Raw genomic sequence first — 27,677 nt, 5'->3', positions numbered from 1 at the left:
TTGATTTGAATTTTCTGGTCGTTCGTATTCAATCTAATATAAGACGTTTAAGTTTTTTCATAAATAACCTCCCATTCAAGTTGAGTACATTCAAATTTATTAGAGTTAAAAAAAATTCACATACGGTAACTTCAGAATTCGACCTTTGATAAATCTACCCCCAAATGTACTGCAATGGTGATAAATATTAATAATTGAATGTATGGACTGGAACAGAATATGCCCAATGCAACTGGGTTCTATTACATTTATCAAAAACATCGATTATTTGTTTGATTTTTGTTCATTAACATTCACCGGATTTGGCTGAATTCTTGTGCAAACAGGGCTGACTACACACACAGACACTCAGTTGATGGTGGTCTTTTTGTCAACCCATGATGCTTTGTTGCTAATAGCCCACTTAGGCAACACACTTCTTTCACTGTTGGTGGAAGGTAGGCTTGTACAATAGTGATGTATGAGCCAGCCGAAACCCAAAGGACCTGCAAATTTGAGCCGGCTCATGCACAAATTTTTCGAGTCGCTGGTGGGTCCGGGTTGAGCTCTTCTGCTCTCCCCGCCCATGACCTAGCACTGCTGGCTTCCAGACCCTAAATTTATAGGCTCACCCCAGCCCCTTTTGTGACGTCGTGTTGGGTTTATAAATAGAGGGGGAATGGCGGGTGCGAGTTGAGAATTTCTCAACCCGCACACCACGATTGTATAGTTCCAGAGGAATTGCCCTAAAACGTACTGAATTGGCCCATCTTATGGTCTGGTTTCGTTGGATCATGGTGATCGGCAAAAGCACATAGAACTTTATTATTAAGTCAATATTAAAATACAAATCCATCCAAGCACAGTAAGAATAAAATATAATGAGTAACAGTCTTGAGCTTTTATTTATAAAGTTCCATCAAAAACAGATTTGAAAAAATATGAAGATTCTTTTTCAAAATATATTGATACTCCAAGCTGATATCCTCCCAGAAAAATGAATATCTCTCAATAAGAAGGATGGGATTCACGAGTCCCTTTCTCTTTCTGTTGAGGTGAAAGTATGACTATCCAGCTACTACACAATGGCAATTGTCAAGATGGCGGATAGGATGGAAATGTTTCAGAAACCAGCCCCACTCACACATCCTATAGGAGCAGCATGTAATTCGGAAGGTAGAATCCAGTGTCAGATAACGATAAGAGTCGATCGGCGAGTCCGCATGCTGAAAGAAGAGTAATATTAAAATGACATAAAAGCCAATTGGGCCAATAAAAGCTGGCAACAGAATGAGTTTGCAGCTTACTGGTCCATATGTGGGGTGGGGCATCTGGCCAAAAGTCAGACGGATATTGATGTTGACATGTTTAAAGTAAAGTTTTAAAGAGAATAATGCTAGAAATGCTGTATTTTGTACACTAAACATGAACTTACTGCACCAGAAGCCTAATAAAACAAATGATTTATGCTTTCAAAGTTGGCCACAGGGGGTCACCATCTTGTAACTTTGTTATACATCTTTGCAAGACCAAGACTGTGCACATGCCCAGTGTGGTCTGAGCTGCTTAGGATCGTCATAAATTATCAAAATAGCCAAATAATATCTACCAGAAACCGATACAGCAAGACTGATTAATAATCAGAATATACAGACTGCACTGGTCCTGTGTTGTCATGTAATCTAATGTGGATTTTATAGTTTTTGTATTGTTTAGTACAAACTTTTTCCAACTCTGCAGAACCAGTGGCTGCAGCAAAATAATCCTCCAAATTGAATCCCAGTTCTGTTCAAATCTGACTCCATGATTTTTGCCCCTACAGCTGGAGCTGGAAACAGAAAAAGGGATGTAAAGGCAAAAATAAAATCCAGTACAAATCTCTTTACAGTCACCAACTGCTCTACAGGGAAACAAACAAAGCTGCTTGAGTTCTGCATGGCTGGGAAGTAAGACGGGGGGCTCCCCCTGCTGTTCATAAGTATGAGGGACTGTCTGACAATTTCTATCCACAGCAGTAAATGAAGAGAGAATTTCACTGCATGCAGTCAGGTTTCTTATAAAAACGGTACACATTTTTTAATTAAATTATATTAGAGATAGGTTTCTTTGAAATGTAACCCTAAAAAAAAGGTGCCTTTATTCAAACACAGAAAAGATCCTTCACAACTATTAGTTGAGGTCTGACTAAATGTCAGAACAACAAACACAATTATGAGAGAAGGAAAAAGAAACCCCACCAATAGTTATGATTCTAAAGTTGTCCAAAAAATTCTAAAAAATGATGTACCACAATTATTTAATGACAATAGTTCCTAAAGAATTATAATAAGATTATAAAGTGCCAGTACCGCTATAAATTCATCCAAAGATAGAAAAATTCATTATTTAAGTAAAGTGCAGTGCAATAATTTAGAATATTAGACCCAAAAAAGATTTTGATTTGGTTTAAAAAATTTTTTTTTTTTATATAAAAAATGACCAAACATGGTAGTGGGTTAAAAAATGCAGTCACAATCCAAAGAATTAGATGGTAGAAATTGGAAAGAATAGATGGTGGAGTTGTCCCGTAAACTAGCTACCTGATTTTTTCTAGAGCCTGGGACACCACAAAGATAAGGCAGGACAGGGTAACCGGGGCTGTGGCCTTGGTATTTAGCTTGCCCTAGATGTTTACAAGAGGCTAGATAACCCTAAAAAGCCACAAACCGTCGGCCCCTTAGAATAGAAGGAAGATTACAAGAGGTTGTATAGGATAAGAGAGGATTTGACCCAAAGCTTTCTTGCCCCCACTTCCGTTGAAAGCACCCAGCCAGACTATGATAGATCGATTTTACAAAAAGATTCAATTTGAGCACAAGAGGATTACTAGGAACGCCGATGTACGTTTCGCTGAATAGCTTTGTCAAGGCGAAAATGACGAGCCTCACCGGTGTGCGTGTAGAAATAGACTTAATTTTCTCTATCACCCAAAATTTCAATACTGTTGGATCCTTATTATGATATTTTAGAAAATGATGGGCTACTGTTGATACTGTTTTATCTTTCTTAATTGCATTTTCTGCAGTTCTTATTGTGCTACAATGTTGTTGTAGCCTATGTTTCACCATTTGAGATGTCATTCCGACGATAGGAGAAGTCCAAATTTAAAAGATATCCTCACAAGAAGCCATTTCCAGATATCTGATTCTAGAACAAATCAAAAAAATTGGGGCTGTTTCCCCTGTGGAAACTGCAATATGTGCAACAAAATGTTAAAAATGGAATCCTTTGAAGATCGTTTTGGTATACATCACAGGGTGAATAGTTATATAAATTGCCGGACACAAGGCGTGATTTATTGCATTGAATGCCCATGCCATAAGAAATACATCGGAATGACATCTCAAATGGTGAAACATAGGCTACAACAACATTGTAGCACAATAAGTACTGCAGAAAATGCAATTAAGAAAGATAAAACAGTATCAACAGTAGCCCATCATTTTCTAAAATATCATAATAAGGATCCAACAGTATTGAAATTTTGGGTGATAGAGAAAATTAATTTATTTTGTGTGCTGTTTTTATAAGAAACCTGACTGTATGCAGTGAAATTCTCCCTTCATTTACTGCTGATCTGGAGCAAGATTTATTTTTTTGCCTTTACATGCCCTTTAAAAAGCCCATGGGAGCATACATGTGGTCCTCACTCTGACCACCTGTATTCCCGCATTTGTGATCAACCTCTTCCTTCAAAGGGGGTGGTGACCCTTCCAAATGAGTGGATCCTCAAGTGTAAGGCCACATTTATTAGGCTAATGCAGTTAGAATGCAGAAGCAGACATGTGATTGGTTGCTATACTGCAGTATATTGTTTGTGACCACTCAAGGTGCCCCAGGAAATTGCGAATACAAAAATCTGACGACATAGATGGCTCACGTTGGCATATACACAAGGCAGAGGGCTTCTTGATTGTTGGTGGGGCTAAGAGCAAAACCAGAGCTCTGTCCAACTTTTTGGCCCTTCAGCTGTTCGAGCAAAACTCTAAACTTGGGTCTTGGGTCTTGAGTCTTGGGGCTCTGGAAGTCACACCAGCAAAAGGTGCTGCCGTCTTGCTATTTTGTCACTATCGTACTCTTACCATACCAACTATCACCTATCTTCCTACCTACAATTGCTGTTCTGTGGAACCCAGAGCCAGTCTTATGTCTACGACAATTATTCCTAAATAAACACTTTTGTAATAAGGTATACTGGGGACCAACTGAAAAGCTGTTTAGACATGGTCTATCTATAACATACCAAAACTTCATCGAAAGTGTAATTTCCTCATAAGCACATAAAAAGTTAATACTCAAAGCTCCTTAAAAGGCATGTAAAGGCAAAAAAATAAAATCCCATTTTTACTTTCTTTAATGAAAAAGAAACCTATCTCCAATATACTTATTAAAAAATGTGTGCTGTTTTTATAAGAAACCTGACTGTATGCAGTGAAATTCTCCCTTCATTTACTGCTGCGGATAGGAATTGTCAGACGGTCCCTAACTGCTCTGCAGGGAAACAATCATACTTATGAACAGCAGGGGGAGCCCCCACCTTACTTCCCAGCCATGCAGAACTCAAGCAGCTTTGTATATGATGATACCTAAGCAGCCCAGACCACACTGAGCATGTGCACAGTCTTGGTCTTGCAAAGATGTTTAACAAAGTTACAAGATGGTGACCCCCTGTGGCCAACTTTGAAAGCATAAATCATTTGTTTGATTAGGCTTGTGGTGCAGTAAGTTCATGTTTATGTTTAGTATACAAAATACAGCATTTCTAGCCTTATTGTATTTTAGACTTTACATGCCCTTTAAGGCAGACTAGTGCAAGAATCAAGTACGTGTCTCACCGTATACCATCAAGAGCCAACTCAGTTTGCTTCCTGGTGTCCTCTGTGATTGGGTAGAAGGCCAATATGATTAAACCTATGATAATCATGAGAGCAGGGACTGCGCCAATCAGCAGCTTCAGCGTAAGCACCACACTGTATGCCTGCTTGCACAACGTTGTGTCGTAGCCCGCAAATCTGGCAAACACGAGAATAGAATAACTGTGTCAAAATTACACCCATAGCATCTCTCACAAAAACAGTACATACAAGAACAATATTGGATCAATGTGGCAGCCTTAATATGTATTGTATAACTGGACAAATCAACACACCAACTCTAGACAGAGCTGATACCTGCACTGTATTAGAAATAAAGGAGTCCATTCCAATACATTCTCTACAATTAACATTGCTATAACTTCATTCTGAATTCTCTAGAGTTGTAGCCCTTCTGGTAGTCATTTTAGTACCACGGTGTTCATAGTAGCTTCTAGACGGTTGGAACGATGAACTTAAAGAGAAGCAGGTCGTAATAAAACACTGAGCCTGGGAGGCAGCTATAAATATAGTGAGATCATTTCAGCAGAGCAATACAACCTCAGGGAGAATGAGGTTTTGGTTTAGCAGCAAATGCAACCTCGGAATGATAGATAATTGCCGATCTTGTCTCGTGGGAATGTGCCACCTACTGAAGGCTCAATGTAGAAATTCCTAAAGCGATCCCAGCGGAGAGCTTGGTGAAGAACACAAATGACGAGTAGAAGATGGCTTCTAGCCCCTTCCCTTGCGGATTCGTTAGTCGGAAATTATCCACTACATCAGGAAGCATCGACCTGGGGACATTGCAGAGGACGATAAATCATCATGAGTTACTAGTCATACATAGTGCTTTTTTACCCCCGAGGGCCACCATCCCAACATCATAGTACAGAGCCCCTGGGATGGCACATGCTGAAGCTTCAGTTATTTGTTTAAGGTTTAATCTATGTGGGTAATTTAGGTAATCTTTTGACCAACAGAAAACATTTTTGCTTCCCCATCTGTAGCTGTTAAACTGATGGACGAACGATCGTCCGTACCAATCTTCCGACCTGCAGCTAACCATTCAGATTTATATAAAGTAGTACAGAGAACAAATCACACAATGCTCAGCCAATTAATTGACCAACGGCAATCGTAGAAAAGTTATGTCCCATTGATATTTCTACATGCAGAGATGTTATTGGTAGCCAATATAAATCTTTTAACCTGTCTGATCAACTAAACGACCAATCACCATGATACGAAAAATTTCAGGATAGGTCCGAAAATCATACGAACTGTTGTTTAGTACGATCGTATCTTTGCGGCTATGGCTAGCTTTACAGTTCCCAAGGAAATGCTAGGGGTTCATCAGGAATGCCATAGGTTGCCTACATTAAAGGAGAACTAAAGCTTAACTAAAGAAGTAGCTAGAAATGTTGTACATTATGTTTTGGGCTTCTGTACCAGCCCAAGGCAACCAAATCCCTTTAGCAGTAAAGGTCTGTGTCTCCAAAGATGCCCCAGTAGCTCCCCATCTTCTTTTCTGCTGATTCACTGCACATGCTCTGTGCTGCTGTCACTTACTGAGCTTAGGGACCCACTCACAATATACAGTACACATAGAATAGAGATGTCACAATATAAGGCTGATTAGTAATTAATACAGATAATTACTACATGGCAGCACAGAAACCAGTGCAATTAGCATCAGAATTTAATAATCAGCAAACCTGTAGCATCAGCTTATATTACAGGGGAAGCTCATTTTCTGCTGGATAATTAGTGACGAGCCCTAAGCTTAGCTTCTCAACAGCCAATCAGAGCCCACTGAGCATGTGAGTGTCACAGACACTTTCCAAGATGGTGACCCCCTGTGACAAGTTTGAAGTCCTGGATCATTGCTGCTATTGACAAGCTAAAACTTTAGGCTGGTGCAATAGTTCACTATATAAAATATGGTATTTTTAGCCCTATTCATTTTTAAGGTTTAGTTCTCCTTTTTTATTATAATTGTAAGGCCCCAGAAACACAGTCAATATGGCACCCACCATGGGAGGAGCAGTGACGCAGCGATGCTTAGGCCAGAGGTTACAGCGACAACATAGGCAACAACAGTGTTGGAAATGGTCACCAACATGATGGAAAATGGGATCATCAACTGTAAGGATAAGGAAGAACATATGGTAGCGTTAGTGCCAGTCTTATAATGAGCACCTGTAGAAACGTCTTCATCTACATTCATTTTAACCATAAATTGTAAGTGTCAACAGCTGCCTGGTAGATCTAAGAACAACACTCAATAGTAAAAACCCATGTCTCACTGAGACACATTCAGTTACATTGAGAAGGAAAAACAGCAGCCTGCCAGAAAGCAGTTCTCTCCTAAAGTGCAGGCACAAGTCACATGACCAGGGGCAGCTGGGAAATTGACAAAATGTCTAGCCCCATGTCAGATTTCAAAATTGAATATAAAAAAATCTGTTTGCTCTTTTGAGAAATGGATTCAGTGCAGAATTCTGCTGGAGCAGCACTATTACCTGATTCATTTTGAAAAAAATTTTTTTCCCATGACAGTATCCCTTTAAGCTATTTGCTGGAGCAAAAAAAACACCACCAGCAGAGACAACTGATTCCGTCTGATGCCACCCTGTAAGTGTAGTAATAGCCATGAATGGCATTGCAGATACAAAAAATATATCCCAAAAAACAAATTTTAACTCAAAAATATATCCCAAAAAACAAATTTTAACTCAAAAAGTAAATTTTTATTTAACATAAAATTAAAAGAATAGGCATACGGACCAAATGGTGTCCCGCCTTACGCGTTTCATTCCAAATGCCTATGAATTAGTACCAGTGGGTACAAAACACGTAAGGCTGGACACCATTTGGTCTGTATGCCTATTCTTTTAATTTTTTGTTAAATAAAAATTTACTTTTTAACATAAAATGTAGAGTTTTTTGGGATATATTTTTTGTATCTGATATATGGGCCCTGTGAACTGGGCCCTTTAGACAGGCCTTATAGACTGCAGCTGCAGATAAGTACTACTATATCTTATGAATGGGATCGCCACATTTTGGCTATGGATAAGATGCCTGGAGTTGTAGGGTCATATTCCAGCCCTAGCACCTTACACACAGACACCATTCCTACTCACAGAAATTCCAAAGGCTGCTATTTTCTTCCCAAACTTTCCCAAAAACCACTGCCAGAAAGGAATGCTCAGCACAGCGGCGATCTGTGGGAACAAATGAATTATGAGAGTTACAATGAGGTGGCACCCCCAATTTTACCTTAATAGACCAATTAAACCTAACTGTTAGCTCTGCCTTCTCATGAGCCAGAAGGAAAAGCCTGTTATTGTGTAATCTAGTGTAGCCCCTCATTCTGCCACTGGAATGGAAGTCATATGACATGGAATATGGACTTCAGTCCTGTGTATGAGGGGAATGTAATATCCTATTTAGAGAACCTACATGGCTGCAGGCAGGACATGCCAGTGTTTAAACATGACCCCCTATGTCAAGGTGTTACTATCTCTATCCCAGCAGAGGGCAGAGTTGCTTTCAGTAGTGGCAGAGCTTTGGACAGATCAGTCCTTGTAAGGCCCAATTCAACCTATGGCCATTTAGCTGAAGAACAACACCTTTAGGGCCACTTGCTGGGCAGCATTCTTCTCTACTGTTGCCCAGGGCCATCACTGGGGCAGACAGGCAGGGTCCAGTCAAAGAAGTTACCGACTGTCGTGAATGGGGTGGATTTAGGTAGATCAGGGGCATGGCTAAGTAACTATAAGGAGCCCTATGGATTATTACCACCACCCTGATCTACATCATCTTGCCTTAACGTCGCCATCTTGTATTTACTACATCTTAATACAATGCACAGCTGCAAGATCCTGTAATTTATCATTTGGATTTTTTTGTTTCGGGCTCAAGAAAAGCTCTTTAATGTTCTCTATATTGGCTAAAATATTGTATTTTAACATGGTAGTATATCTCCATTCCAGGCTCCTATATAAGCTCTAGGATTACCAACTACCTAAAAAGGATACTGCCAGTTCTAGGAATAAACTGGGTGTGTAAAATATTTATACCCTTGGGAAGTGGAAGACATTCATAGAATGAAAGCCCCTTCTAACAGTCCCAACTCACCAGGATGGTCAGCACCAGGTTCTGAAAGTGATCTTGCAGATCTGCAGCATGTGTGCAAAAAAGGACAAAATTGCTCTGTTGAATCTGATAATTTAGAAAGAGAAGTTAAACTGAAGGCATCGACAAGGCATCCATGTAATACTGTCCCCTCTGCATAAAGATGGCTTCCATGGAACAGAATTAACTACACGGTGGTGTATCTGGTCCCTCTCAACGTACCTACGGGCTTAGGGAGATCTGCTGTGTCGGCATGGGATGAGTAGGAAACTTCTACCATCATGAGCCTCAGAGGTTTTGTTACTGTGATTTGCATTTGTGCTGTTTATATCTCAGGTAGAGTCAGGGGTCATAAAAGCTTGTGAGAAAACCCTATAGCTAGATCCTTCAATAGACTTCATCCCAACAGTGATTCTTATACAGAGCTGGGCTTGCACACACAACAGTGGAACACAAAGCAAGGCCCTCTCTGAGTAGGTAGCCTGACGGGAGTGTAAATGTAAAACAGGTAGATGAAGGTGATACCTGAACAGCAGCTGAGATGAGAAGAAACGAACTTATCAGATTCAGGTACGGACCAAACTGCATCGTCTTTCGAAATCCTTGAAAAAATGGAATAACCTCTCCAGCAACCAGGGCGTATGGGTCTGCCATTAATAAGAAACAGCATCAAATCTAAACGTTTTTGGGAGTCGCCTCAAATAATGTAAATAAGGTTTGTTTTCACGATGGAGTTCGTTAAGTTAATTAGGGGATCATGTCTCACCATCTCGTTCCTTAACGCCGAGGAAAAGTACAGCGGTGCAAAGGAGGTACAGGCAGCCGATGATCCCTGCAGCTATCATGTAGACTTGCCTCTAGAAATGAAATGGCACAGGCTAAACACTTACTTCTAGCTGGTACACTTGCCCCCCAAAAGAATAACAAGCCGGCTTTAGATATATAGTTATTATACACATTTCCTTCCTACCTAATAAAAGTTTACTTATTAATGAAAGCATTGATGTATCAGTGATTTGGTAAGAGTTCCAAAGGATATCCAAAACAGCAAACAAGTCCAAATTCTATCCCTAAATGACCTTCAGACTGGACTTCAAGAACTTGTCTAGGAGCGTCAATAGACATTCTCCCCAAATACAACCCAAACAGGTCTTCAGACAGAATTACTACAGTCAAAGCTCTGGGCCCCCCTAGGAGGGCAGCCCCAAAGTTTGAATGCCACTGGTATAGATGCACTGTCATGGCTACATTGTGCACTGCTGCACTGGAGAAGGTGTCCTGCCTAAGCAATAAGAAAGGGGAAATACATATTGAGAAAGGAATGAGCATGGAAGAGTATTGTGGCAAATAAATGAATGTGGACATGTGGCGAGCAAGGAAGGGAAGATAATTGGACATCTAAAGATCAGAAGGGTGAAAGTAATAACTGAAGGGGGACAAGTAGATACAACATTAATGAAAGCAGATATGGGCCATGGAGAGAAGAGAGTGAATAAGGATGATACAACATAAGGGAGCTTAAGAAGATAAACAAGCATAAGGTAAGGTAGAGAGGCACCAGAGAGAAGGGAATGACCATGGAAGAGTGTTGTGGCACAAGTAAGAATGTGGACATGTGGGAGCAAGGAAGGGAAGATACTTTGACATCTAAACATCGGAAAGTGTCGGAGACAAAAAAAAACGAAGGAGGACAAGTATATAAGAAGGAAAGAGTGAAGGAAAGTAGATACCAAAAATTTGGCTATGGAGAGAATAGGATGAATGAGGGGGTGGAGGCAGTATGGTATATGGGGAGGTCACAGAGAGAAGCTCACAGAAGACAAGGTAGAGAGACTGGAGCACCAGAGAGAAGGGAATGAGGTAGATAAAAAATGGGATCTCAGAAAATGAACTGGGGTAAAAAGGGGAGATCGTTAAAAGAGGGTCAGCAGAATGGGGTTAAGGGAGAGACCAAATAATGAGAAGATAAAAGCATGTGGAGCTTAAAAGGAAAAGAGAAGGACAAAGCAAGTGCAGGACTGAAAGATTGGAGAATGAGTGGTGGAGGTACAGAAGGTGAAAGGTACAAAAGGGGGTTTTGCAAAGTGAGAGAAGAAAGGAAGAATAAGAAAGTATGAGATAAGAATGAAAGAAAGAATGGAAGGAAGAGAGAAATACAGGAGAGAAAGAAGAATGGAAAAAAAAGAGGAGTGAAGTAGACTTCCATTTAAATCTGGGATCTCAACTACTAGTACAACAGGTACCCCCTAATGTTTAAGTAGGGCCTTTATAAATACTGGGGTGCTATGGGTGTGGCTGGAAAGGGTACATGGTATTAGTATATGCAGAAACATTCTCTGTTCTGTGAGCCCTGCAATATCCATCCAGGGGCGTTTCTGGGGCTTCTGTCATCTGAGGTATCATGGCTACCAATCCACAGCACCCCAATAAAAGCTACTTTCTGATTGGTCACTATTGTTTATTAGACCCATTATCACATTTCTCCCATAGTAATAAGAGAGGAATATATGTATAGAAATCAGACAGGAGGCAGACTGGTACTTACTGCAGACGTGATGTGATCTGTAGGTTCATGTGGAAAATCCGCCGTCAGATTCCCAGTCCCGTTGGTCAAATGACAGTCAGATCCAGTGTGAGCGCTGGCAACAATCTGCCCCTGGACTGCGGCACCAATCAATGTGCCCAACACCTCCACAGTCATTCCTATAGGGACAGGAGGGGGTCAGCCCTGGCCATAGGCCTGAAGGAACTGCGGGTGGGTAGAAGCACTTACTGTAGGCTGTGGCGGAATCTCTCTCTGTCTGGTCTGTGCTAAGGAACATGGTAAGGATAGTGTATGGGACATGGTAAGCCTACAGAAACACAAGAATGATGTAAACCGGGATTACTAACACAAACTGCAACTTTTATCTCCCCATTTAAAGGGGAAGTAAAGTCTAAAACAGAATAAGGCTAGAAATGCTGTATTTTGTATACTAAACATAAACATGAACTTACTGCACCACAAGCCTAATCAAACAAATAATTTATGCTTTCAAAGTTGGCCACAGGGGGTCATCATCTTGTAACTTTGTTATACATCTTTGCAAGACTAAGACTGTGCACATGCTCAGTGTGGTCTGGGCTGCTTAGAGATCATCATAAATTATAAAAACAGCATAAGTCAAATAATATCTGCCAGAAGCCGATACAGCAAGACTGATTAATAATCAGAATATACAGACTGCACTGGGTCCTGTGTTGTCATCTAATGTGGATTTTATATTTTTGTATTGTTTAATACAAACTTTCTCCAATTCTGCAGAACCAGTGGCTGCAGCAAAATAATCCTCCAAATAGAATCCCAGTTTATCTGTTTAAATCTGGCTCCATGATCTTTGTCCCTGCAGCTGGAGTTGGAAATAGAGGATGTTACGGCAAAAATGATATTAATGGAAAAAGAAACCTGTACCCAATATACTTCAATTAAAAAATCTGTACAGTTTTTATTAAAAAAGAAATTCCCCCTTCATTTACTTGCTCTGGCTGCTGCAGATATGAATCTCTACACAGTCACTGGCTGTTCTACAGGGAAACAAACAAAGCTGCTCGAGTTCTGGGAAGTTCATACCCCCTGCCATTTGAAAGTATGATCGCTTTTCCTGCAGAGCAGTTAGGGACCGTCTAAAGTTTCCTATCCACAGCAGTCAGAGCAAGTAAACCGAAAGGTGAATTTCACTGAATACAGTCAGATTTCTTATAAAAACTGAAGACATTTTTTAATTAAAGTATATTGGAGATAGGTTTATTTTTCATTAAAAAAAGTAAAAATGGGATTTTATGTTTTTGCCTTTACATCCCCTTTAAACAAGCTCATCTAATCAGAGCAATGGTGAGGGGGGGGCAGTCCCCATAGAAATAAACACAGGCTGGAATTACTCAGAAATGAATCAGCATGGCAGCTCTTGTAACATTCTCTTCTTCCTAATGTCTTTACTAAAATAGGGTAACACTATGGGGCTGATTTATCAAGGGTCGAATTTCGAAGTAAAAAATACTTCGAAATTTGACCATCGAATTAAAATACTTCGAATATCGAAGTCAAATGATTTTTCACTGAATTTGGCCATCGAACGATCGAAGTAAAATCGTTCAATCGAATGATTAAATCGTTCGAACCGAAAGATTTTAGCGTACGATCGAACGACTTTACTTCGATGTGTAAAGACTTAGAAAATGGTTGTTGAAGGTCCCCATAGGCTAATATAGCACTTTGGCAGGTTTAATCTGGCGAAGTATTGAAGTCGAAGTTTTTTTAAAGAATGGTCGAATATTTGAACTATTTTTATTTCAAATCGAATTCGAAGTAAATTCGAAGTCGTAGTATCCTATTCGATGGTCGAAGTATCCAAAAAATGACTTTGAATTTCGAATTTTTTTTACTTTGAAAATTCCCTCGCGATTCACTTTGACCCTTGATAAATCTGCCCCTAAATATATTGTGAAGAGATTGACTGGGAAAAGATTGGAAACAAATTTAGGTTCACCAACAGGTGGCACCAAAGAACCAAGAATATACAACACAAATGGAACCATATGTTTTACACAGTCTATGGGGTTGAGACATACTCCCAAATTTCATTTTTTTGTTCCCGGTTGCCAGAAACCAATGTATTAGAGAATGAAACTTCCTTTCCACCTTTGCCCCTGCCTGTTCTCCCCTTTTTTAGCAGAGCATTAAAAGTATAAAAAGTATAAAAGTATAAAAAAATAAGAAAATGTAGATTTTGCCCAAATGGTTTTTACCCAGCTCAGTTCTAACCTGCCATGTGGACCACCCTGCTTGAGAAGGTTAAATAAAAAAGTCAGGTCCCCTTTAGTCCTTTTCCAATTGTATTGTGCCCATCCTTTCTCCATCCCCATGTACCCCCTACAAACCTACATACCCCTGTATAAGGGACCAGGAAAACCACTTACAGTGCTGAGTGCTTGGAAGCAGCAGAAGAAAGCCAGGTACCACACGACTCTCCCAGTCTCGAAAGTGGGGACAAACCACAAGAGGAAATAGGACATCATCAGGAAGGGTGTGCACCCCAACATCCTGTGATAATGAAGAAAAAAAATTCAGGACCTTCAATTGTCACATGGTCTAAAGTCTTGTGATTTTAAAGGTTTGGCAAGGCCCTTGGATTTAGCCAAATGCAGATCCATGGGCTGAATACCATTAAAATCCAGGTCAACTCCAGATACAGGCAAGGTATGGGGCTGATTAGGTGTAGGCGCTGAGTTTCAGTCCCCTGTAACATTAGCCTATAGGAGACCTTCATTACTTCAAGTACAGGTATGGGATCCGTTATCTGGAAACCCGTTATCCAGAAAACTCTGAATTAATGAGAGGCCATTTCCCATAAACTCTATTTTATCCAAATAATCCAAATTTTTTAAAATGATTACCTTTTCTGTGTAATAATAAAACAGTAGCTTGTAATTGATCCCAACTAAGATATAATTAATCCTTATTGGAAGCAAAACCAGCCTATTGGGTTTATTTAATCTTTACATGATTTTCTAGTAGACTTAAAATATGAAGATCCAAATTACAGAAAGCTCCATTATCTGGAAACCAATCTGGATAACAGGTGCCATATTTGTAGTTGTTTGTGTATCAGTTTTATGGATAAGAAGGCGTTAGTAATACAGGGGGTTAACTATTAACTGTTTATTTTCTCTTTCGACTTTATTAAGAGGACAATTTATGACATTAGAGGTTGTTTCATATTGAGTACTGCGGGTCTCATTTACTATCAGATGCAAAATTCCTACAGACTTGCGTGCGACTATTCCTTTGCACCGATTAATGTTGAGTGAGACACATGGTGCACTGAGGGGAGGCAAGTACAGGGCTATAGAAAATACTCACTTTTGATACTAATGTTGGTGTTTATATTAAACACTCATTTATGCTTCAGTCACTTACAGTTGAAGGGCAACAGTATACAACTCATAGTAATTCAGGTGCATCTGTGCAACACTTATATACAATTATAATACACAAAAGCCGTGAATATCTCTTAAATTATATCCTTATAAACGGTGACCAGGGGCGGAACTAGGGGTAGGCAGAGTAGGCACGTGCCTAGGGCGCAAAGCTGGGAGAGCGCCAGGCACGTATCTCTTCTGTCGTCTACCCCAAGTCCGGTACCCTCACTACCCGACTTTTGCGCTTCTTCGCGCACGGCAATTGGCGCTTCTGCGCATGCGTGCCAGCGTCAACTCAGCGTGGCCTGGCTCTTAATATACTGCGCATGCGCAGTTCCGGATGCGTGCGCATACGCAGTCGAGGCCATGCCAGCAAGGGGGCGAAGCAGCCAGACGGGTTGCCTTGGCCCGGGCCTGACGGTGACTAGTGATGTCATCAGTTATAAACGATGATTAGTGATGTCATTTTTGTCACATGACTCACTAAAACCCTTGTTGGAAAATATGAGGATATTAAAAGTAACCTCGGATTTACATGACCTGTATAAAAGCACTCGGCCTTCGGCCTCATGTTTTTATATGTTCATGGAACTCCTCTGTGACTTATAATATCCTTATATTTTATAATAGGGTGTACCTTATTCACTAAATATAAAAGCCTTGCACCTGTATTCTGCTATAGTGGTTCGGCTCACTGTGGGGCTGCCCATTTTCATAACCCTTATGGCTAAACCATGGGGATGGTCTTATTTCCCAGGGCACCAGCTGAGCTCCTTTAAAAGGGTGGTTCACCTTTGAGTTAATTTTTAGTATGATGTAGAAAGTGATATAAGTGAATATGAGACTGGAATATGAATAGGAGAGGCCTGAATAGAAGGAGTAGTAATAAAAAGTAGCAATAACAATAAGGGGCAGATTTACATAGGGTCAAATAACCCTCGATATTCGACCATCGAAGTTAAATCCTTCGACTTCGAAAATCGAAGTCGAAGGATTTAGCGTAAATAGTTCAATCGAACGATTAAATCCTTCGAATCCATTAATCCATTGATCGAACGATTTTTCTTCGACCCAAAAAAGCTACCAAAGCCTATGGGGACCTTCCCCATAGGCTAACATTGACTTCGGTAGCTTTTAGGTGGCGAACTAGGGGGTCGAAGTTTTTTCTTAAAGAGACAGTACTTCGACTATCGAATGGTCGAATAGTCGAAGGATTTTTAGTTCGAATCGTTCGAATCGAAGTCGAAGGTCGAACTTGAAGGTCGAAGTAGCCCATTCAATGGTCGAAGTAGCCAAAAAAAACATTCGAAAATAGAAGTTTTTTTCCTCTATTCCTTCACTCGAGCTAAGTAAATGGGCCCCTAAATGTGTAGCCTTACAGAGCATTTGTTTTTTAGATGGGGTCAGTGACCCCCATTTGAAAGCTGCAAAGAAGAAAGCCAATAATTCAAAAACTATAAAAATAAACAATGAAGACCAACTGAAAAGTTGTTTAGAAATAGCCATTCTATAACATACTAAAAATTAAAGGTGAACCACCCGTTTAAGTCCGGATGGAAAATTATATTCATCCCTACATTCTGTATGTACCATTTGGAAACAGCTGGTTTGCTTTACAAATAATGAAACCAGTGGAAGGTCCATTGAGTGCACAAAGCAACAATGTGGGTCAGAAGTTCTGCAGAACAATGGCAGTGGTTTGAGGGAATTTCTGTGCTGCTCTGGGCAATAATGGGGAGGGCCGGGATGGCTGTTTATCTTCACTGAATGTGCAGTGTTCATGAAAACAGTTGGTTCTAGTAGAGTCTGCTTGTGTGTCACACTCAGGGTGGGGTGGGTGCTGGCCGTTTGGGCTCCCAGTTTCCCTCTGTGTGTGTAAATACAGGGAAAGTGGCCCTTCAGATACCTGGAATGTTAACAGAAACCATTATATCAAAGTGCCACAATAAACTGCCTGTTTCCGGCACAGATACACTGGGAAACTCAGAGCAATCGCACAACTGCACAAATCCATTCTTTGTAGCAGTGAGCACAGAACCCATGAGAGTCTTGGACTAGGTGTATGTAGAACAATACTGGGGGGGATTTACTTAAAGACACAGCAGAACCAATGAGGGTGGGACACAAAGTTCTCTAACTCTTCCTGCAACAACTGCAGCATAAAGAAAAGCGTATGACGCCATGTGCAACATAACAATTGTATCAGACTTTACGTGCCTTTTAATCTTTGTGATCAACATCAAGAGCTTTAGAGTCCATATTTATCTGACTATTTTAATTAAAAAAGTCCAACCAAACTGGAATCCACGATTAGACCTTATTTATTGTTAAAAATAAAATCGCAATTTTATCGTGTTTTTTTTCCGAATTGCTTGATTTTTTCAGACTTTTTCCCAAAAAATCTCGGGCTAATTCCAATGCAGACCACAGAAACTTACAAAAAGGATAGACCTCTCCCATTGACTTATATACAAATTCGGCAGGTCCGAGATGGAGGATTTTCGGAGTCTGATTTTTTTCCATCCTCGGGGTATAATAAATGTCGAAAAATTCTAATTTATTTTTTCCACTAAAAATTCGTATTTTATAGTAAAAAAAAACCTTATATTTTTCAAGTTTTTGGCATTCAGACTTTAATAAATAACCCCCTAGGTGTCAAAAGAACTTCCACCTCTGACCGATCACTGCAGAAGAGGAAAACTTTGGGCGCATTTCTCCATTTCTTACCAGGGCATCAGACGACCAATCCGTGTCCATTTGCTTTTGTTTATGCAGTAGCCTACAAGGGGATCTGTAATTCCACCCCAGGTTTTCCCAAGGGACAGAACCAATGAGACTTGATAGGGTGAGATCTGAAGGGACAAACACAAGCGAAACAACATATTTAACCAAAATCCAGAATTTGATACAACTAATAGCTGAGAGTCTTATCAACTGTTTTACATGGGGTTGGGGGGGAGATTGTGGAATATTCCCAGACAAAATAAAACTGCTTCTGTGATTGGCTGTGGGAGTTTCCCGAGTTCATTCCCAATCTTAGCCTGGGAAGCCTGTCATTTAAGTAAATACTGCAGTAAATTCTGTAGTCAAAGAGGTGTCATTTAATGGGATTCTTGCAGGTGTTTTGCCACTGCTGCTAAATATAATATCCTTATCACTTGTGTATTTTAAGGGATAATGTACCCCCTACTGTAAATGATAAGGATATTAGAAGTCACTGAGGGGTTCTGTGACCATATAAAGACACAAGGCTGCAGGCTGAGTTATACAGGGAACTCTGAGTATCACTCATGTATTATAAGGGATAATGTACCCCCTACTGTAAATGATAAGGGTATTAGATGTCACTGAGGGGTTGTTCTGTGACCATATAAAGGCACAAGGCTGCAGGCTGAGTTATACAGGGAACTCTGAGTATCACTCATGTATTATAAGGGATAATGTACCCCCTACTGTAAATGATAAGGATATTAGAAGTCACTGAGGGGTTGTTCTGTGACCATATAAAGGCACAAGGCTGCAGGCTGAGTTATACAGGGAACTCTGAGTATCACTCATGTATTATAAGGGATAATGTACACCCTACTGTAAATGATAAGGATATTAGAAGTCGCTGAGGGGTTGTTCTGTGACCATATAAAGGCACAAGGCTGCAGGCTGAGTTATACAGGGAACTCTGAGTATCACTCATGTATTATAAGGGATAATGTACCCCCTACTGTAAATGATAAGGATATTAGAAGTCACTGAGGGGTTGTTCTATGACCATATAAAGGCACAAGGCTGCAGGCTGAGTTATACAGGGAACTCTGAGTATCACTTATGTATTATAAGGGATAATGTACCCCCTACTGTATATTATAAGGGATAATGTACCCTCTATTGTAAATTATAAGGATATTAGAAGTCACTGAAGGGTTCGTCTTGAAGATGCCAATTAATATACACATTTTATAGTAATTACAATGTATTGTACATGCTAATTACCCTTCCTATTCCCTGGTGCCACTTACCAGCGCTACATCTAAGAGGTAGATCTGCAGAAAGAAGGCCGACGCGCTTCCAGACACCTGATTCGGGGCTCCGCCGATGGCGTAGCAAATCTTGCTGAATACAGACAACTTGGCATCCCTGGCCTGGAAAAAACACACGGGTCACTCATTTCTAATGAATTTGGTACAGAATCTCCTATTAATCAACAATATGAATTCAGCAGCAGTTGCCGGCAATGACAATTTCTTTCATTATACAAAAAAATATTTATGGGCGGAGTTGAGGATTAAAATCTTCCCACATTACCCACAATGCAGCAATTTTCCCATAGTTTCAGTTGAATTGCATCTAAATGCAGAGATGTGGCTAATGAAATGCTGTCCTATACATTACAACGTGTGCACTGATGAATCTATAGAGATTTCTATTAGTCCTGATTCTGTTGCTGTCCCTATTGATGCAGGCGGCAGTGAGAATCCTGCAATTGCCACCACATTCTAAGAAGCGCCAGTTGTGGGGTCCCCCTGTGTCAATAGGCCCATTGCACACGATATTCATCAGACTGCGGGGTATAAAGGCAAGGCCAGACGTGGCGTTTTTGTGGAGTTTTTAAAAAAGAACAGCCAGGTGTAAATACGCCACTGAAACCACATGCGACCGCCAACATGCGTTTTTCATGCGTTTTTCAGCACGTAGGATTATTTTCCCAACATGCACTTTGGGCGCCATATTTAAAATACGCTGCGTATTTGTGCAAAGTGTGGTTTCCAACGTGCAGATCCCATTGAGTCTATTGATTTGGTAGTTCCTTGACGTATTGGCGTTTCTGCTAAAGAACGCCAATACTGGCGTCCTGTGGCGGATTTCAGCTTGCAAGCGCCCTGTGTGAATTGCCATAGTGCATTTTCCATTAGTTTCAGTGGTAGCGCAGTTTATGCGTATTTACGCCTGGCTGTTCTTTTTTAAAAATGCAACGTTAAAACGCCGCAAAAACGCCATGTCTGGCCTTGCCCTAAGGGTGTTTGGCACAAATACACATGTCCAGGGAGGGAGATTAGGTGCAAATAGGGTCAGTAGGTGAATAAGGTCAGTAGGTGCATCCATTTTTGCCTGACCCCAACTGCACCCATGTTAACAAATGAGCCCTCTAGGCCAGTGGCATAATGATGACCCCCCTGCAAAAAAAACATCTGAGGGGCCCATTGTGCACCTACCCAGCCATCCCTCCCAGTGCCGGGACTAGAGTGCGCCAGGTCCCCCTGTTAAAAAATCTTCAGAGGGGACAGCGCACCCCGAACCCCATCCTCCAGCCCACTTTCCACTTCGACTCTGCCCATTTCCCGCCCACTATCTGCCAGTGCCACCGGTAAGAGAGCGGCCGGGGAAGGGGGGTTTCTTGTTGGCTACAAAGGAGGCAGAACCTTCCTCTATAGCAGTGATCCCCAACCAGTAGCTTGTAAGCAACATGTTGCTCCCCAACCCCTGGGATGTTGCTCCCAGTGGCCTCAAAGCAGGTGATTATTTTTGAATTCCAGGCTTGGAGGCAAGTTTTGGTTGTATAAAAACCAGGTGCACTGCCAAACAGAGCCTCAATGTAGGTTGACAATGCACATAGGCGCTACCAAATGGCCAATCACAGCCCTTATTTGGCACCCCAAGAATATTTTTCATGCTTGTGTTGCCCCCCAACTCGTTTTACTTCTGAATGTTGCTCATCGGTTCGAAAGGTTGGGGATCCCTGGTCTATAGTCACTGATCCCTCCACCTGCCCCTGTGTTTCCTGCTACCGGCTAATTAAAGCAGTGGTTCACCTTTACGTTAACGTTTAATATATTCTACAATATCTTATTCCAAGCAACTTTTCAATTGGTCTTCATTTGATATTTTTTTATCATTTTTTACATTTTTTGCATTCTCCTTCTATCTGTTTTCAGCTTTTAAATGGGGGTCACTGACCCCCATCTAAAAATATGCTCTGCAAGGCTACAAATGTATTGTTACTGTTACTTTTTATTACTCATCTTTCTATTCAGGCCTCTCCTATTCATATTCCGTCTCTTATTCAAATCAATGCATGGTTGCTAGGGGAATTTGGGCTGGCTGCTGAATTTAAGCTAAATCAAATACCACAAATAATAAAAAAATGAAAACCAATGGCAAATTGTCACAGAATATCCCTCTCTACATCATACTAAAAGTTCATTTAAAGGTGAACAACCCCTTTAAGACTGGGAAGCCTGTCTGCATGCCGAAGGCATGCCTTGTGCGTGCCGAAGGGTCACCGTGTACGCATGCGCGCCAATGGGGCACTATTTGCGTATGCGCAAGGGGGACGGACAGAGGGGGCCCTGGTCAGCAGACCTGGTGGGCCCAAGGCTGCTGAATAAAAAGCTAAATAACTCAAAAACCACAAATAATAAAAAATTAAAGCCAATTGGAAATGGTCTCAGAATATCCCTCTCTACATCATACCAAATGTTACTTTAAAGACAAAGCTACAGAGAAGAACAATCAATCAAGGGAATAATTTATCTACCACACTGGGCTGACTGTTTGGATGTTTCTTCTTAGAAAACACACAGAGCTACTAGTAGCAGCTGCTTTTTGTGGCTACAAAATGCCAAAACAAAATACCCTTGCCATAGACAATACTAAGAATTGCCTCTGCTAATACGCAAGGGGGGATTATTTATCAAAATCCGATCATTTTCGGTGAAATAATCTGACCAAATACGCACCGTTTTTTCCCCCCTTATATATCATTCCATTTTTCCGAAAATTGCCTGTGCGGGATAAAACTCAATAAAATCATGAAATAATTCAAATCGTACAAATATTTCGGATTTGATGCCCCAAAACTCCGATTTTTTCTGATTTATGACCGAAAACCACCAAATCTTCGGATTATTGCACGAAACCCAGCGCAGATCAGAATATCTTCGAAACTTCTCCCATTGAACTCGGCAGGTCTGAGTTGGACTACTTTTTTATTCTGACTTTTAACAGGGTTTAATAAATTCCAAAAAATTCTAATTTTTTACAGTAAAGATTTTACAGTAAAGAAAAACTCAAATTTTTTGCATTCGGACTTTGATAAATAACCCCCGTAGTGTCATAGCAAAGCCAGTTATCGCTATTGTCTATTTTGTAGCCGTGAGAAGTAGCTAGTAGTTCTGTGTGGCTTCACTTTTACAGAGACTTATGTAATACACAAATATTTAAAAGTTCACCAGAAACTTGTGATTAATGACCAGTTCCCTATGGGACAGTAATAACTGAGTTAGGGAGACAGGCGACTGGACCAACGATATCAGACGCCAAAAAATGCAGCACTGAGTTTATTTAAAGAGGCGGTAGCGCTTTTTAGGTTTAGGCAACAGGCAGAGAAGATAAGGCAGGGGATTTAGTGGTTGTTGGGCAGGGAGAGTCCTGCACCCAGTGACATTCGACTTTATCTGTCACAACCACACAGAAGGCTTCGTTCTTGAAAGGCAGTGACAAGATACACCCCCCCTCCGAAATGTCAGGGAATGGCAAAGCTGCAGCGGGTAGATAAGGAGACTCTAGTTATCAGCAGCTGTATGTGACCCACAAGCCCCGGGGGTAATTGTGCCCAACTCACTCTATTTCTTTACTCAAAACCGGGAGCAATTTAAATTCATGAAACGTGTCTGTCCCTGTCTCATGAGTCGGGAGCAGCAGTGCAGGAAGTGAACAGGGACAGTACACAAGCATTACATTTACTAATGCGTTTAAAACCCACAAAAATGAGTGAGTGACCGATTCTATGGGTAATAATGTAACCCTGTGCTTTTATCTTTTATATGGCCGTGGCACTCCTCTGTGACTTCTAGGGGGTTATTTATCAAGGTCCAAATTTATCTCAGTATTTCTAAGTTAGAAATCCAACCAACTCTGATTGCACGAATGCACCTTATTTATGAAGAAAAAAGCCTGAAAAAATAGGGTCGGACAAACTTCGGGGCTTTCTGAGTTTTTTGTGCAGAAACCACAAACTCATCAGTACGGACATCAGCACAGACACTGGGACCTTCCCCATTGACTTATACAGGACATCGAGGAATTCATATTTTTTTCTCCGATAAATTACCCCCCTAATATCCTCCTGTTTCACAACATTATTTATTCTAATACACCTTGAGTCATATGACACGTGACATCACTAAGCAGCGTTTATAAGGATCTGTTTTACAGGATAGGCAAAGCTCTTGTATATTTCACTTTAAAGGGGTGTTCACCTAGGGATACTGTCATGGGAAAAAAAAAATTTTCAAAATGAATCAGTTAATAGTGCTGCTCCAGCAGAATTCTGCACTGAAATCCATTTCTCAAAAGAGCAAACAGATTTTTTTATATTTAATTTTGAAATCTGACATGGGGCTAGACATATTGTCAATTTCCTAGCTGCCCCAAGTCATGTGACTTGTGCTCTGATAAACTTCAATCACTCTTTACTGCTGTACTGCAAGTTGGAGTGATATCACCCCCCTCCCTTTTCCCCCCCAGCAGACAAACAAAAGAACAATGGGAAGGTAACCAGATAACAGCTCCCTAACACAAGATAACAGCTGCCTGGTAGATCTAAGAACAACACTCAATAGTAAAATCCAGGTCCCACTGAGACACATTCAGTTAAATTGAGAAGGAAAAACAGCAGCCTGCCAGAAAGCATTTCTCTCCTAAAGTGCAGGCACAAGTCACATGACCAGGGGCAGCTGGGAAATTGACAAAATGTCTAGCCCCATGTCAGATTTCAAAATTGAATATAAAAAAATCTGTTTGCTCTTTTGAGAAATGGATTTCAGTGCAGAATTCTGCTGTAGTAGCACTATTAACTGATGTGTTTTGCAAAAAAAAAAATGTTTTCCGATGACAGGATCCCTTTAAGGTAAATTTAAGTATGTTATAGAATGGCCAATTCTACTTAACTTTACAATTGGTCCTCGTTATACATTTTTATAGTTCTTCTGACTCTTTCCAGCTTTCAAATGGGGGTCACTGACCCCATCTAAAAAAAACAAATGCTCTGTAAGGCTACAAATGTATTGTTATTGCTACTTTTTATTACTCATCTTTCTATTCAGGCCTCTCCTATTCATATTCCAGTCTCTTATTCAAATCAGTGCATGGTTGCTAGGGGAATTTGGACCCTAGCAACCAGACTGCTGAAATTGCAAACTGGAGAGCTGCTGAATAAAAAGCTAAATAACTCAAAAACCAATGGCAAATTGTCTCATAATATCAGTTTCTACATCATACGAAAAGGTAATTTAAAGGCGAATAACAACCAAAAAGAAGAAGGGAGACGCTCCAGATTTCTAGGGTTGCCAGTGCAGACTGGTCAGAAAAAAGGGCAACTGTGTATATACAGAATAACAAAAAATGAGTGTTGCTCCAGAATAAAAGGTAGCTCACCAAGCTGATCATGTGATCCAGGTGCACCAGCCCCAGACCCCCAGCTTCAGGGAGCAACACGCCGATATACAGAACAAAAAGATAGGGCTATCTAGGAATATAAATGCATCTCCATAGGCCTTACGCGTTTCATACCTGCATGATACTTAAGGTGGACATACACGGGCAGATAAAGCTGCCGATATTGGTCGTTTGGACCAAATTGACAGCTTATCTGCCAGTGTATGGGGGCTTCCGACGGGTCTTCCCGATCTATATCTGGCCACGATATCGATCGGGAAGGTTTGATTTTTAACCGACTGACCCGTCAGAGCCCCTTGGTGTATCGTAATTCGATCGTTCGGCCATATGGGCAAACGTTCGAATTACCCCCGATATAGCCATGCCGTTAGTGGCATATCGGGGAAAGATATAACCCCACATATAGGGGGAGGGGGGGCATATCCATAAACTGTTCCCTTTCTCCTCCAAATTTCTTTAGAGGCTACAAAACAGGTACAATCCAACCCCTGCTATTATAGGTATGGGATCCCTTATCTGGAAAACCGCAGGTCCTAAGGATTCTGGATAACAGGTCCCATAACTGTATTGAATCACTTGCACCTTGATGAGAAGAAGGAGAGAACATGAGGATTACTAGGAAAGGGAGTCGTCAGATTGTCTCGCAGGGAACCCAGCAATAATAATAATGATAATAATAATAATGATGATGATGATGATAATAATAAAACTGATAAGAATAATAATGATGATGATAATAATAATTATGATAATAATAAAACTGATAATAATAATAATGATGATAATAATAAAAATGATGATAATAATTATGATAATAATAAAACTGATAATAATAATAATAATAAAAATAATGATAATAATTATGATAATAATAAAACTGATAATGATGATGATGATGATGATGTAAATAACAGGTACAGCACATGAGACATGAGTATAAAGGGGGACGATGCTCCCAGGTATCAGAGAAATGAAAGGGAACAGGAGGAGAGTAGCACAGGGTCACTAAGGAATAAAGGGGAAGTAAAGCCTTGCTACAAGAGGCAGAAGCGACAGTTCGTTGCACTACAACTCCCACAATCCCCTGAGAGCTGAAGCTGAGAGCAGCGAGTAGTTGGAGGTATATCCGCCCCTAGATATCCGGGAGGACTGGCCGGGGTAGAGCTCACCTGGCGGGCGCGGAGGCGGAGTGCTCTCCTGGTACTGGAGGTGAGAGTGAGGAGGGGCAGGTCCCGGGATCTCTCTGCCATGGCAGGTGCACAGTGAGACGCATCGCTCAGCGGGGAGTCACGGGCAGCAAAGGGGGCGTCTCCCCTGGGTGACAGCAGGGCGGGGCGTAAGGACAGGCGGGGCGGGGCTTACCAGTAAGTAGGGATGAAGTTATTGCTCTATTCGTGCGGCGCAGGTGTTTGGATCCAGCCAGGGGCTTAAACTTCTCTATTGACTCACATCAACTTCCCCATCAACAGATTGTTGGCCCCCCCGGTACCGCTGGAAATCTGCAACAACTACAACTCCCTCACCCACCCAGGCAGCACTGCTTGTACTATATAAGTACTATATAAAGTGCATCTTATGTCAGGGATTTGCCCAGACTGTGGCCCCAGCTTTCAGGGACTGCCAGGGGCCCCTCTATCCAGCTCAGCTTGAGTCCTGTCAGTAACATGTAGAACTTGCTCTACTGGCCCATAGCCTGGAGCTACATTTCTTCTCATACTACTGAGGAGCCACATCAAATGCCCTTGTACCTCTAGTGGCCCAGCTCTGGAGTCACACTAGCCCCTGCCATTCCAAGTACCCACAGGCCCAAACATTCCCCCACCAGCCCAATAAATAGTGACTGTCTATGGCATCTTACAGCAGCCCCTCTGGTATTTGCCAAAACCTACAGATTGTCATTATCAGCCAACCCAGAACTTCTCTACTTAAAGGCTACCCCACTGATGTTCCTGTAATTGTTCTATGATGGGGGATGTGCAAATAAGTCACCCAGTGTGGCCCTAACATTAGCCCCAATGGGAGCCAGCTGTCCATATCCCCATAGTGCGGGCTCAGTGCAACTGGTATAGTGCAACGTGCTATATCCATTTACTCACCAGTATATATACAGCAATGCCTGTCACTAGGGTTGGCACCTTTTCTGGAAAAAAATACCGCCCTTCCTATATTTTGAGTTTTCCCTATAAATAACATTGGCATCAGCAACATTTTTACCAGCCAGGCCGGTGGCAACCCTACCAGTCCATGGGATTGATCATATAGGTTTCTGGGTTTGATTACCCCTCTGCCTTCATCTTAGTGTGTTTTACAGGACTCTGGCTACTTCTGTGGCCGCTGGCAGGGAGTCAAGAAAGAGAAGCAGGTCTGGACTGGGAGTCAAAATAGGCCCTGCAATTCCAAGTACACACAGGCCCAAACACTATATAGTTACTTTCTATGGAATTGTACAGCAGCCCCTCTGGCACTGGGGCAGGGTAAATATATAAGGGAAGGGCTGGTTTCACCCACATTTGATATGCAAATTAGGGGTGGCAAGGGAAAAACTTATTTTACTTCCTTGTTTTGTGACAAAAAGTCATGCGACTTCCCTCATGCGCCTAATTTGCATATGCAAATTGGGATTTGGATTCGGTTCGGCCGAGCAGAAGGATTCGGCCGAGCAGAAGGATTCGGCCGAATCCTGCTGAAAAAGGCCGAATCCCGAACCGAATCCTGAATTCTATGCTTCCCTAATTTCCCCAGCAAAGTATATGTCTTCAAACCCCAGTTGCTGCTGCCTGAGAATGTCAGGGCGCAAATTAAAAGGGCTGCGTTATCCTAGAAGGCCACTAGAGGGCGACTTGTACAGCAGCTACAAATAATATTGTGTGTGAATACACTAGGCTTCTGTCTCACTGCTACAATAATGCTTGTTACTAATAACCTACAGTTTATTCCATTTACAGGGGTTGTTCATTTTTAAATTTATGTTTAGTATGATGTAGAGAGTGATATTCTGACACAATTTGCAATGGGGTTTAATTTTTTTTTTTACTATTTGTAGTTTTTGAGTTATTTGGCTTTTTTTTCAGCAGCTCTACAGTTTGCAATTTCAGATATCTGTTTGCTAGGGTCCAAATGACCCTAGCAACAATGCACTGATATGAATAAGAGACTGGAATAGGAGAGGCCTGAATAGAAACATGCGTAATATAAAGTAGCAATAACAATAAATGTGTAGCCTTACAGAGCATTTGTTTTTGTAAATGGGGTCCG

General features: G+C 41.2%; 2 protein-coding genes across 2 annotated transcripts in view; one reads left to right on the top strand and one right to left on the bottom strand.

Annotated features, from left to right (window-relative positions):
* wdcp.L (WD repeat and coiled coil containing L homeolog) overlaps positions 1 to 18,335 on the top strand; it is a gene marked incomplete at its 3' end in the record, with an annotated part of 29,916 nt that extends 11,581 nt beyond the window's left edge. The window contains 3 exon segments of the mRNA NM_001096767.1: positions 4,078 to 4,103; positions 9,331 to 9,350; positions 18,325 to 18,335.
* Positions 794 to 27,012, bottom strand: mfsd2b.L (major facilitator superfamily domain-containing protein 2b L homeolog). Its single transcript, XM_018264052.2, has 14 exons — positions 25,592 to 27,012; positions 18,986 to 19,108; positions 17,700 to 17,824; positions 13,971 to 14,094; positions 11,788 to 11,866; positions 11,560 to 11,717; positions 9,781 to 9,871; positions 9,540 to 9,661; positions 9,018 to 9,101; positions 8,021 to 8,101; positions 6,908 to 7,017; positions 5,525 to 5,668; positions 4,854 to 5,030; positions 794 to 1,205 (listed from the first exon to the last, which is right to left on the bottom strand). Exons 1-14 carry the CDS (start codon positions 25,670 to 25,672, stop codon positions 1,169 to 1,171), a joined length of 1,536 nt encoding a protein of 511 aa, XP_018119541.1. The 5' UTR covers positions 25,673 to 27,012; the 3' UTR covers positions 794 to 1,168.
* Positions 27,013 to 27,677: the final 665 nt, after the last annotated feature.

This window comes from Xenopus laevis, chromosome 5L (assembly GCF_017654675.1).
Source record: "Xenopus laevis strain J_2021 chromosome 5L, Xenopus_laevis_v10.1, whole genome shotgun sequence".
NCBI lineage: Eukaryota > Metazoa > Chordata > Amphibia > Anura > Pipidae > Xenopus > Xenopus laevis.
This window is presented reverse-complemented; position numbering and strand designations above follow the sequence as displayed.

Excerpts from the sequence above, each read along its gene's own strand:
- mfsd2b.L (XM_018264052.2), bottom strand. The coding sequence starts at position 25,672 with ATGGCAGAGAGATCCCGGGACCTGCCCCTCCTCACTCTCACCTCCAGT. Across the intron at positions 14,095-17,699 it reads ATTGGTCGTCTGATGCCCTG|GATGTTGGGGTGCACACCCT; the intron begins GTAAGAAATGGA and ends TCATTATCACAG. Across the intron at positions 9,102-9,539 it reads TCATCTCAGCTGCTGTTCAG|ATTCAACAGAGCAATTTTGT; the intron begins GTATCACCTTCA and ends CTAAATTATCAG.